The 13,049-nt window shown below is 33.1% G+C and overlaps 1 protein-coding gene across 1 annotated transcript in view; it reads right to left on the bottom strand.

Annotated features, from left to right (window-relative positions):
* GAS2L3 (growth arrest specific 2 like 3) overlaps window positions 1–13,049 on the bottom strand; it is a 36,649-nt gene that overhangs the window by 13,091 nt on the left and 10,509 nt on the right. Inside the window, exons 2-5 of the mRNA XM_081059233.1 lie at window positions 11,984–12,030; window positions 6,469–6,637; window positions 5,197–5,312; window positions 3,173–3,314 (exon numbers count right to left, since the gene is read on the bottom strand). Of these exons, the coding sequence (XP_080915359.1) occupies window positions 3,173–3,314; window positions 5,197–5,312; window positions 6,469–6,637; window positions 11,984–12,001 (445 nt within the window). The 5' untranslated portion in view covers window positions 12,002–12,030. The remainder of the gene's footprint in view (window positions 1–3,172; window positions 3,315–5,196; window positions 5,313–6,468; window positions 6,638–11,983; window positions 12,031–13,049) is intronic.

Raw genomic sequence — 13,049 nt, forward strand, 5'->3', positions numbered from 1 at the left:
ATAAACTTGTATGTTCATGTTCAATTAATTTTCAACGAGGGTGTCAATAAGGGGGAAAAAAGTAATTTCAACAAATGGTACTAGAACAGCTGAATATTTACATGCAAAAGCATCATATTAGACCCCAACTTCACACCATATACAAAAAATAAACTCAAAAGGGATCAAAGACCTAAAAGTAAGAGCTAAAACTGTAAAACTCTTAGAAGGAAACATAGGTGAACATCTGTGTGACCTCATATTAGGCAATGTTTTTTTTCAGATATGACACCAAAAGCACAACAATCAAAGAAAAGGTAAATTGAACTTCACCACAATTCAAAATTCTATGCATCACAGAACACTCTCAAGAAAATGAAAAGACAACCTAAAGACTGGGAGAAAATATTTGCAAATCATACATCTGATAAGGGCCTAGTATCCACAATAAATAAATACATTTTATTTACTTAAATAAAATACAAATAAGTACAAGTCAACAAAAAAACAAATGACCCCCCAAAAAATGAATAAAAGATTTGAATAGACATTTCTCCAAAGTAGATATATATAAATGGACAACAAGCCCATGAAAAAGTACTCAACATCACTGGTCATTTAGGGAAATGAAAAATCAAAATGACAATGACATACCACTTGACACTCACTAGGATGATAATAATAATAATAGAACAATAACAAGTGTTGGCGAAACATGAAGAAATTGGAACCTATACGCATTGCTAGTGAGAATATAAAATGGTGTGGCCATTGTGAAAACAGTTTGGTAGTTCCTCAAAAAGACAAACAAAGAATTACTGTATGATTCAATAATTCAACTCCTATGTATATTCCTGAGAGAATTAAAAGAGCAGGTTTACTAAAAGAATTGTACACAAATATTCATAGCAGCATTATTCATAACCCAAAAGTAAAAATATTCAAAATGTCTATCAGCTAATAATGTATTTTAAAAATGTGTTCTATCCATAAAACGGAATGTCATTCACCACATAAAGGAATGAAGTACTGTTACATGCTACAACATAAATGAACCATTACGCTAACTGAAAGAAGCCACACACAAAAGGCCAATATTCTATGATTCCACTTATGTGAAATGTCCAGAATACTCATATGCAAATCCAGAGAGAAAGAAAGTAGATTAGTGGTTGGAGGATGGAGGTAGGGAATAGATAACTGGGACTAATTGCCAATAGGTATGGGTTTTTTTTTGAGAGTGATGGAAATGTTAATTAATTAGTGGTTATGATTGCACAACATAGTGAACAACATAGTAAAAACCACAGAAGTGTACATTTTGAAAGGGTTAATTTTATGGTACCTGAATGATAGCTTAATTTTTAAAAATGCTATAAATAAAAAGAAACCTCATATGCTTAAAAATAGTTAAGAGGATACATTTTGTTCTGTACATTTCACAATTAAATTTTTTTTAATTAAATAGGAACCCAAATGTTAAGCCTAACAGTTCAGAGATCCTTAAAAAGAATAAAACAAAGCAAAATAAAAAAAACCCTGATCATTAGAAATTGTGTTAAATGCACCAATACAGTAGTTGCGGATCATCTAACTTTCTTTTCCTGTCCTTAAGAGTTAAAAGTTCTAGAAAACCCCTAAGCCCTAATATAATAATGGTATGCGCGATAAATTGCATATACACTGCCTCCCCGAATGGAAATGACAGTTGTTCTTGGACTTACGAACAGCATCTATTATACACCCCAAGCACAACACAATAAAGGCTTATATTTGACTTTAAAATTCATACCAAAAGGCATTTATCCTGAAATTTTTATTAACCTTGTTTCTCTGAACACTTTGACATACCTTTAAATAGTGTATTTGTTTTTTTAATTGCTTTGACTTCCTACTAAAATGTAAAAACTGAAGAGGCTCATCTCAGAGACCTTTAGAAAGTGGCCTTTAGAAAACATCAGCTCATCAGTTCAATGCCTATAAACGAATTAATGTTATTGGCAGTGCTTTATTTAGTCCTATACGATCAGAACAGTCAGAAGATACCTTCTACTGAGAATGAGAAATATACAACTATCTTATGTCCTTTCAGAAATAATAAACCGGAAAATTCACAGCATTTCCTCTTCCCTTTGATTTCCAGCAGCTCTACACGCCACTAAGTCAACCACATGGTCAATAATGATCAGCACACCTGGATTAAAGCAGGATGTAAAGTGGGGGTCAAGGATCAGTCCATTACATTTTGTTTATTTTATACTGGATAGGAATATCCAGAGGCAGACGAAACGGGTAGCAGTGGGAGCACCCTACCCTGCACGCAGGCAACAAGGGTGTGTGCAAGGTCAGTAGAGACTTTTAAAATAATAAATAAAATCAACCAAAAGTCAGTTTGCTTTTTATCACCACCATGAACCAGCAATTCTAAACAATACTTCTCTCTACCTCGGCAGACTACTGCTCCCACGACCCCCACCCTGGGTATGCTACTGCTCCTATCAAAACATTTTCAATTCTGTGTGTGTGTGTACACCACACACATATACATAGATATACATATACATACATATACATATATGTATACACATACATAAATGCTTTGAGGAAATATATATATATAGTCTAACACTTAGCTTCCACGTTAGTCACAGCACAGATGCTTCTGTTGACTTAAAGGATATTAGAAAATATGTCAATATTCTTCAGTAGAGCATGACTTTTTTAAATAAATGGTCAAAAACATTAATCCATTTAGATAATCAAGTAGGCAGCTGCTGTTTACAAGGTAAATCAAAACAATGTGAACATACATCATTCAATCTTTTCTTATTTCTACAATTCTCTAGTTAAAGAGGAATTACTAATGATTTAGACTTGGTAGAGTAATTCTTAATGGAAACATTAATTAGTAAAGCATTAGTTCACAAACATCCCGTAGCCAACTCATTTAGGAAGTAAAATATTTCTAGGGCATTCCGGATATGTCAGATCTTTAATTATAAATAAAAAGCTGAATATATTTGATTTGGAATCAGATTCTCCAATTGTGTCGCATACATTTAAAGTATTAAATTTTTCAAGGAAAATGAGATGTGATACTTGAGTCCTTATTTGGAAAGAAAAATTAGAAGTGAGGCACAAAAAAATATATATCCTAATAAACATTAAACACAACAATGATGACAACACTTACCTAAACCTTCAGATTCAAAAAGGTAAGTCTCATCAACCCCAATGTGCCTGCACCAGTGAAGAAAGTTCGCGGTGTTGTCTCTAGCAAAGAACGAACCTGAGGCAGCATCTTTCTTACAGGGCACTTTTCTCATTGGAAAATTCTGGAAAAGACAAAAGAATAACTTCAAAAATGCATCAAGACATTTTCATTAGATACCCATTTTAATATTACTAAAGAAATGTTCAGTGCATTGAATGTAAATAAAAAGTATACGAGGGGGTGGGGTGGAAGGTATCTTCAAAATTATTTTATGTTACTCTCCTTTATGAAGTATATTTCAGAAAATGATTCCTAGGAAAACAATCTGGTCAAAATAAGCAATAGGATCATGCATTGCTAACCTCTCTTTGAAATGACACAAGAATCTTTTAAATTTAAATTTAAAGTAAAAAATGAGTCTACTAATTCCAAAATATATCTCTACAGTATGTCTTTGCGTATGTAGTTCAAAACAAACACAAAATTTACTGCTATGTTAAAGATTAACACACACTCATGTTTGCTTACTTCCTTATTTGCAGATTCATAAATGTGGTTCCAAGTTTCCTGAGGAGACTATCAAATAAGGAAGTAGTAACCCACTCCTAGTTCAAGTTCTCTGAAAATTGATGACCTAAGTTTTGTAGAATCTTAATTTTTTGACTATCTGGACCAAGAGTATCTAGATAATCCTGGTGAGGCTGGGAGGTTTTTAGTTTTATTTTAGTTTAAATGTTTTACTTGAATAAGCAATTCATGCATACGATTTTAAAAAATGCAATAGGCACAGCAGGGTATGTATGAGTCCTGCTCCCACCTCTACCCCTCAGTTCCTCTCCCCCTAGAGATAACCACTATTACCCGTTCCTTATATATCTTTCCTGTTGCTATTATTTTCCAAAATTAAAAGAGCTGTGTGAGTTTTTCTAATGTACACAGATTATATGATCATTGCAAAAATTTAAAAAACTAAAAATTAAACAATGCAGCCAAACAAGAAAATGGTTAGTACCAACCGAAATCCTCTCACCCACATTATAGCAAGACATCTGTAGGCACAAGTACACACTCGGTACATATCTGTACCTACAGCACGCTGCATAAACACACTATTCTGAAATCTGATTTGTGTGTGCATGTGCTCATGCACACTTAACAGGTTGTAAAATAGTTATTTTTAATGAGTGAATGGATAATATTACACTGAGTTAAGGTATCATAATTAATTTTTAACAACTTCTCTATTGATGAGCATTTACGTTTTTCCTAATTTTTTGCATAATAGTGTCTGTGAGTTTATGATTGTTTTCTTAGAACAAATTCCTGGAAGTAGAATTGTTACGTACCACAGGATGTGCTTTATTTTCAATATGATATATATCCCTCACTGTCCCCCAGAAAGATGATACTACTTTATACTTGCACCAACACTGTAAATGGCCAGACCCCGGGTGAAAACGCCCATGTTTGATGAAAAAAGAAAACCTTATCTACTTTAAATCACAACTTGAGGTTCAACAGAGAAAAACTAGCTAAAAAATGATTATTCATTCAACCAATATTTTTAGAACATACCCACCAAAACAACATATGAAGAACGTAAAGGTGATGATGATGGTGATGATGATAATAGCTCCTCCGTGCCAGGAACTTTCACAAGCTCTTTTCTCATTTAACTCTCACAACAATCCAATATTATTGTTCTCAAGACGAGCTAGCCACAGGATATTTACTATGCACTAGGCATTAAACTAAGCACCATCTATAGATTATCTCATTTAATTTCACTGAATCCTCGCAAATAATTCCTATAAGGTAAATGTTAATACTTCCATTTTACAAGTAAGAATATTTTTCTAGATTCTCAAAAAGATTAAGTAAATTATTCAAGGTCTTATAGATAGTTGGGGTGGAAGTTTACACCTTGTAGAGATAGGAAGAAACATACATAAATAAATTGGACGTACCAAGGTATAAAAATTACTAGTCAAATATCTACCTACCCCTGGTTCTTCAGAGTTGCATGTTTTCACCATGTTTTGAAGAACATCAATCAGTTGGCATAATAGTACTCCATTATCAAGTTCTTCCAATAATCTTTCTGCCTTAACTTCAATACCTAAAAACATATTTCAAAGTTAAGATTCTTCTAGAAACTGTAAATTCAAACAATAGTGTTAAAATTTTATTAAATGTTATCAGAGTAGGGCTGCAATACTAGACAAATATTAGATCAAACTATAATTATTTACTTAGAAGATACAGTAAAAACAGCAGAGAATTTCAAATTAAAAATAAAAGACAACTGCAACAGAAATATCTGTGATGTAAAAGTGCAGAAAAAAATAAAGAAAATAGATATGTACTTTATTTCATTTTAAAAAGACCGAAGCATTTTATATTTCAGTATTCACTATTGAGGTTAAGTTCTGATTCACTGCACATTACTACTGCTTAAACAAGAAAAATTCTCTATAAATATAATGGACTTTGTTTCATTTTAAAAATTAAAGACAGTAACATAACAAACACTCAGGGAATACCAACTTTTCACCTCTAAAATACCTTCTTCTTTGGAAACTTTATTACATAATAAACATTTAAAATATTTTTCCAAACCAAACTGATACCAAATATCTAACATTAGTGTTTGTTGTGTTTTTAATTGTCTTGGGAAGGCCAAAGATGAGCTTTATGTATTCCTTTTTACAAAAACCTTGCAATGCTACATGAACTTCTGTATTAAAGAGAGAATTTTCTTCTGCAGAGAAAGTTCAGAGCACTTATTATATTCTTTAACTGAGGAAAACGATATGATGCCAGACATTCTCTAACCTGTCATTTTTTCATATACCTCTACCCATTAATGCCTGAGGACAAGTAATCATTTTTAACTGCAGTATAAATTCCACTCAGAATCCCATGCCTCATACCAGAGTAAGGAAAACGAAATCAGTAAAATATAGATCCCAAAATAAGACCCACATACTTTTTAAAAAGATCTTAATATTAGCAGTGAAAATGTAATTATTCAAAGCTTAATGACCTCTTCCGTTAAAACTCAAACTTCTCTACTTTTCAAGTCCTGATGGTCAGGGTGACCCGGAATCTCCTCAGCTAGAATATAAGCGTTGTAAAAACAAGGACACTGAATATTTTCATTCACTGGACTATCATCAGCATCTAGAACAATCACTCCTTGACAAAGAATAAGGTTCTCAATCAGTATTTCCTGAATAAGACAATACAATTTTGAGTATCTTTTCAAGCCTTACCTAATAAACCAGATAACCAGATGGACAGGTCTTCTTGCATGGGCAACAGGGTGGCTTCGTGCCTCACAGCTATCCACTCATCATACTGACAAACGTCAGCCAAACCCGGCCCGTGTCTGGGGGTCAGAGGACTCCGTGGGCTTAGAGGCAGGTCTTCTCCAAACCATACCTAGAGAAAACCCCAGACAACTGAATGGAGGCAGAAATACATAAACCACAAGCAACCTATTAGTCTAGATACTTGAGAGATTTTCAACACTCAATACTGTGGCAAATGGTAAGTGAATCCCTAATTAATGAATAGATGCTACTATCAACCCAAGAGGATAGAAGTCAACAAATGATATTTTTACTTCACTTGTTAGATGAGTAAATTTAACAGATTACCTGACCAGAGTTTCAGCATCTTGGCTATCAAATGGGTTAATGACATTTGACTTACAAGATACATCTTTGTAACATCTAGTATTGGGCCTAGCAACATTTGTTAAATAATGGATAAATGATTGAATGAATGCATAAATGGCATTTCGTAAACTTTAAATCATAATAATAGTGCTATCTAAAAAAAGAAATCTAAATAATCTGGTTTGTCATCTGATGTTGTATGGCCCACACGCTAAGTACGGTTTTTACATTTTAAAATGAAATCATTTGTTATATAAGTACCTACATAATAGCCTCGATTTTGCCTATTGACTCATAAGCCAAAAATATTTACTATCTGGTCAATCCTTGGTTTAGAATAAAAATTGACATAAACATGTTATCAAACCAACAGTTGAAAATATTGGAATTTTGCAAAAGCTTGAAGAAGATTATTTAGAGAAAAGACTATCAATTCTCAATTCAGAAAGGGGTAATTAGAGCCCAAGTGAAGTGACGAGGGGTTTCTCGCAGGAGGATCCTTTGAAAGGAGGGTCAGAGCCTGAATGAGATGAGGACAGCCCTGTGCACGGTGTCAGCCCTTGCGTAGGATAAGGAGGGTTTCCCCTGGGGACGAAGGGGTAGTGTCCCTGTGCAGGGTGTCAAAGCTCAAGCGAGCCAGCAAGGGCTTCGTCAGCTCAGGGCGGGGGAGGCAACAACAGCGGAAGACTGGTTACAGACATGGAGATTTATCTCCATAACATGGGAGCCAGGTTTCTCACTGCCAAAGAAGAGAGGTGCAAATATGCAATGAGAGAAAATTAGAATGGAGCCTATGGTGTTAGAATGCAATTTCTTTTACGAGAACGCAAAGAAATTCTCCAAGAATGATGTGGACACGCCAAAAGGAAGGACACAGAAGCCAGCCTGAAATGACTTCTATTGGCTAAATCAAGAGCAACTTAAGCATCAAAATGATATAAATGGTAACACACTGAATAAAATAGACAACTATAAATCCAAAGATATAAACAAATAAACAAACTGGAATTTTGATCAGGACTGGAATTTTTACATAGTTTCAAAGTACTTCCTCATAAAATACTTATTACAAAGGGGAAAAAAAGAGTAATTTTACAATAGAGAAACCTGACAGACAGTCTCTTAACCAAGTGACGAAAGTGAACACTATCAATAATGACAAATCAAAATCCCATGCCACCTGACAGGATGCAGTGAGAAAACACAGAGGCCCTCTGGGATATTCCTGCCAAAGATGCCCAACCTGAATCTAATCATGAGAAAACGTCAGGTAAATCCACATTGAGGGACATTCGACAAAATAACCGATCTGTAATATTACAAAGGGTCATGGTCATTAAAGACAAAGCAAAGACTGGATATTGTTTCAGACTGAGAATGACAACACAATGAAAACCGTGATTCTGAACTGAACATTATTGGGACAACTGGCAATATCTGAATGTGGTCTGAGTATTACATGGTCGTATTATACCAATGTTAATATCCTGATTCTTATTATTGCATTGTGGTTGTGTAGGAAGATGTCCTTATTTGTGAGAAACACACCCTCAAGTATTTGGAGGTGATGAAACATCACATTGGCAACTTATTCTGAAATGACTCAGACAAACAGGTATCTCTGTACTATACTTAATTACTTTGTAGGCTTGTGATTGTTTTAAAATCAAATTTTAAAAAGTTTAAAAAAGAAAAGTGTAAAAACTAAGTAATACCAAGTATCCTTACTTACTTGATTTCTAAAAGTAGCTAACTTTCCCCCTAAAACATATTAAACTTACTGACGTTTATTGAGTTAAGTCTTACTACACCAAATCAAAAGCCACACCACCACCACAGTTAATCCAGAAAAACGCTGGAGAAAACAACTGTTTCTAATCTCCCATGAGAAATAAAGTTGCTTAAAAACAAAAATCTTAACATCCATAAATTTAAAAGGAAAAAAAAGGGCAAAGAAAGAACATAAATATGCAACACAAGAGACAAGCAGGAGTAGCAAAACTAAATAAAAATACCCAAAGAATAAGAGAAACAAAAGTCACTTGAAGGACATTATTTCAAGAATTGAGTATAGGAATTGGGGAATGAACTCCCAACTATATGAGAACCTATAAAGTTTTAGGAAAAAGACAAGATGTTATTTATTTCTCTGAATTCTCTTAAAATTTTTCAAAGGGAGTGTAGCAAAGATTTATTATCTAAACCTTTCCTTCATAAGCATGTTGTATTTGTTTGTAATCCCAGAACTCAGTATAATACTAGCACATGGTATTTAGCCAAAAATATTTGTTGGTATAACTAAGGAATAGATATTAGCAAATGATTTTGTACCACCAAAATCAAGATGCATCTTAAAATCAATAGTATGTTATAATCAGTGGAATATGGTTTTATTTGTCATTTAACCATTTTGCAGACCTGAAAAAAGGCAGAGCAAATGCAAATGTTTGTCAAGGAAAAATGTACATTAGTTAGAAGGTAGTTTTGAAAAAATTAAGTGTGAAAATGAAGAAGCTAACATTAATAAAGGTCATTCCAAATTCTTGCCACATTGGGGAGAAGAGTATTTAGATTGTCCTATTATTGGAAGCAGAAGACTATAATAACCTGGGTTAGTCAGGTAGCATATTAAGTTAGATATTAGTAACAAAAAATACATGTATAATGGTTGTTCTAAAACATGCTGAAAGCTGTCATACTGCAGAAATTCTCAATTTATAGGCAGTCTATACATGAACCTGAGCAGGTACATAAACTTGTTCATATTTACGGAAAATTTTATGCCTGTGTCCACATGGCCCTTTTCTGAGTTCATAGATTTTGTTAGATTCTCAAAAGGGGATTATGACCCAAAAGACGTTAGGAACTATTGTTCATTGGTTTTTAGACTGTATGTTTAGATACTAGTCAGAATGAAATACATAAAAAGGGCAAGTAAGATCTTAATGTAATAAATAAGAAACCAATTGATAACACCTATTTACTGGATGTATCCTCTCCGTAATGTACTTACAAATAACTAGATAAATGTCTAATATAGTTAGCTGAGAAAGAGGTAAAAATTCTGCGAAGTTCTCATAGTCATCAGGTAGAGAAGAAAAACTTCCATGGTAGGTGCTAAGGGTGCTCTTAGAGAAGAATCAATAAAGACAGATCTGTGGAATCTATATTAGGGAAGGTTTCATGGAACTATAAACAACACTATGAAAATAATCACCACGTTAAAAAAATATTAATGACCATTGTAGAAATGAGAAAAACATGGTCAATGTGGCAATGATAAACAGCACTCTATAACAAATCAAGAAAATATAATCTGTCGTCAACATGAAACTGATGACATTTCTGCGACCTGGTTAAAAAGAGAATACAAAGAAATGATCAGACAATGGTTTTGAGTAATAAATAAGTGCTGAGCATACTTAATATGGACTTGAGAAGACCCAAAGGGGAGGAATAAGACCTTCTGGGAAACTGCCAGGGACTCCCAAGTCCCAAAAGGAAAACAAAACAACAGAACTCTTTATTAGTAGAGTACCAGGATATAGCAGTATAGCATAGGAGGGAGTACATTCAGACCACATTCAGAGTTGTTCTTAACCACTGATAAATTCTCTTCTCTAAGCTATTACCCACTGTTAGCTTCATAAGCCATCTTGGATGGAAGGAAGGAAGGAAGGAAGGAAGGAAGGAAGGAAGGAAGGAAGGAAGGAAGGAAGGAAGGAAAGAAGGAAGGAAGGAAGGAAAAGAAGAAGGAAAGAAAAAAGAAAGACTTGCATGACACAGGTATAATCTCCAGTTTACATCTGGATAATTTTGTTGTATAAATGATACAACCAAATTTGTGAAGTGTTGTATAAATGATACAACCAAATTTATGCAATATACATTCTAGTAGGCACTTTGTGTGTGTTATCTCACCTTACCATGTTTCCCCGAAAATAAGACCTAGCCAGACCATCAGTTCTAATGCATCTTTTGGAGATAAAAATTAATACAAGACCCAGTATTATATTATATTATATAAGACCTGGTATTATATATTATATTGTATTGTATTGTATTGTATTAAAATAGGACCGAGCTTATTAATTTTTGCTCCAAAAGATGAATTAGAGCTGATGGTCTGGCTAGGTCTTATTTTCGGGAAAACATGGTAGAAGTATAGAAGCAGAGATTCAGAGAAGTAAAACAACTTGCCGGAATCTCACAATCAGATTGGCAAAACTAGATCAGAAATACAATCTGATTGATTCTAAAGTTCTCATTTTCCAAGACAAATTTTATCATCAGCTGCTTTCATCTTTCTTTCTAGGTAGAACTTCAATGTGATTTTTACCTTTAAGTTAATAGTCAACCATGTTCTATTCATAGCAAAGAAAGAAAACTTAAAAGGATGTAAGAATAATATAGCAAATACTGTACCAACTCTGGAGATCACTCACATGTAAGATTATTTAGGTTTGTCTCATTCCCATCTTGCCTCCCCCCACCAAAAAACAAAGCAACAGAAAAAGAAAAAAAACAAAAAACCACTCTTTAAATGTTAATAATTGTTTCTTTACAGGCATTATAGGACACATGTATAATTATCTAAAATAAAAAATTTAGATTTGTTTTCACAGAAAGCTTTTTAACTATAAATATATACTAAATTGTAATGAGGAAAACTACAAAATATTTCCAATTCTTTCCCCAGAGTCATATAAATCAAATGGACTCACCAACCTTAGGGTATTTTTGATTCTTACAAATATCCAATATGGTATTTGTGATTCCTACAAATATTCAACATAGGCCTAAAATTAAAATATTCTCAGAAATAGAGAGTCAAAATATAGTACTCCTGTTATGAAAATTTGGTGCTTTAAAAAACTAGTACATACAGTGCAATAAATAGATGTATTATAGAAACGTACATCTGAAACGTACATAATTTTACTTTTACTAACCAAAGTCACACCAATAAATTTAATACAAATTTTTAAAAACTGAAGAAAACTAGTACATAAAAATATTTTGATAATTTTAGTATTTTACTAATTATTACAATCGTATTATATTAATCTCACAATTTAAAAATATTTTTTCCAAGAAAAGCACTTACTTGAATTGCAGGCTGCATGGTCTCAATACTGAAATGAAACTGCTTTTCTGAAAAATAGAACAAAACATTAATATGCACACAATGACAGCTTTCTTATCCTTCTAACCCCTCAGATTACAAGGATTCTGATTTATTTGAACACCTGAAACTTTTTCTTCTAGTTGGAATAATTTGACTATAAAAGAATTCAATAATCACTCCTAGCTTCTTACTTCATAAAAGCACTCCTCATTTGAAACAGGAAAATGTGAAACACATTTTAATATGTAGTTTTTGGCACAGGTATCAAAGTAATTGTTTTTTCTAGGATAGAGAAGTGATACAATAGAGAGGTCTCTCTCTCTCTCTCTCTTTCTCTCTCTCTCTTCCTCCCTCCCTCTCTCTCTTCTTTAACTAATCTACCAAAAATGAAAATGCTGGTGGGACGTTTTACTAATTGTATGATTTCAAGCAAGCCAATTCTTGAAATATCTGGCTTCAAAGGAATTCTTGAAGTATTTGCCTATTAAAGTTAGCAATAAAACTTAGCCACATAAAAATCTCCAAGAAATTTCCCCTATAAACATAATGTAAATATAATATAAATACAAATATCACAATAACTGATACTAAAAGTCAAGTATCTCTCATCTGATCTTTACATAAGAAATCATAAAGTTCATCTGGACTTTGTATAAATTCACAAGCTTAACCATAAGCTTCTTTTGCCAGATGATACGGTAACAAACCAAACATCAATTTTAACTATGAAACAAAACTCAATGTCTTTCTATAATAATTTTTCATAAGTGATTTTCTCCACAAGGTGCTAAAGACAAAAACACAAAAGAAACAGCAGAATTTAGCTCTGAAGTAATAGTCTTGAAATCTACAAGGAAAACAACACACAACTTGGATTAATTAAGTTAGGTTAAATAATTCTTTAATGTACTTTCAGAGGAAAAAAAAGTGAAGAGTTTAAAAACACTCAAAATAATTAACATATATAAAACCTAGGATTTTTAATTGCTTATAGCAGCATAGTACAGTAGTTATTTTTTATTGTACACCACCATGAAGAGATTCT

This window comes from Rhinolophus hipposideros, assembly GCF_964194185.1.
Source record: "Rhinolophus hipposideros genome assembly, chromosome: 9".
Taxonomy (NCBI): domain Eukaryota; kingdom Metazoa; phylum Chordata; class Mammalia; order Chiroptera; family Rhinolophidae; genus Rhinolophus; species Rhinolophus hipposideros.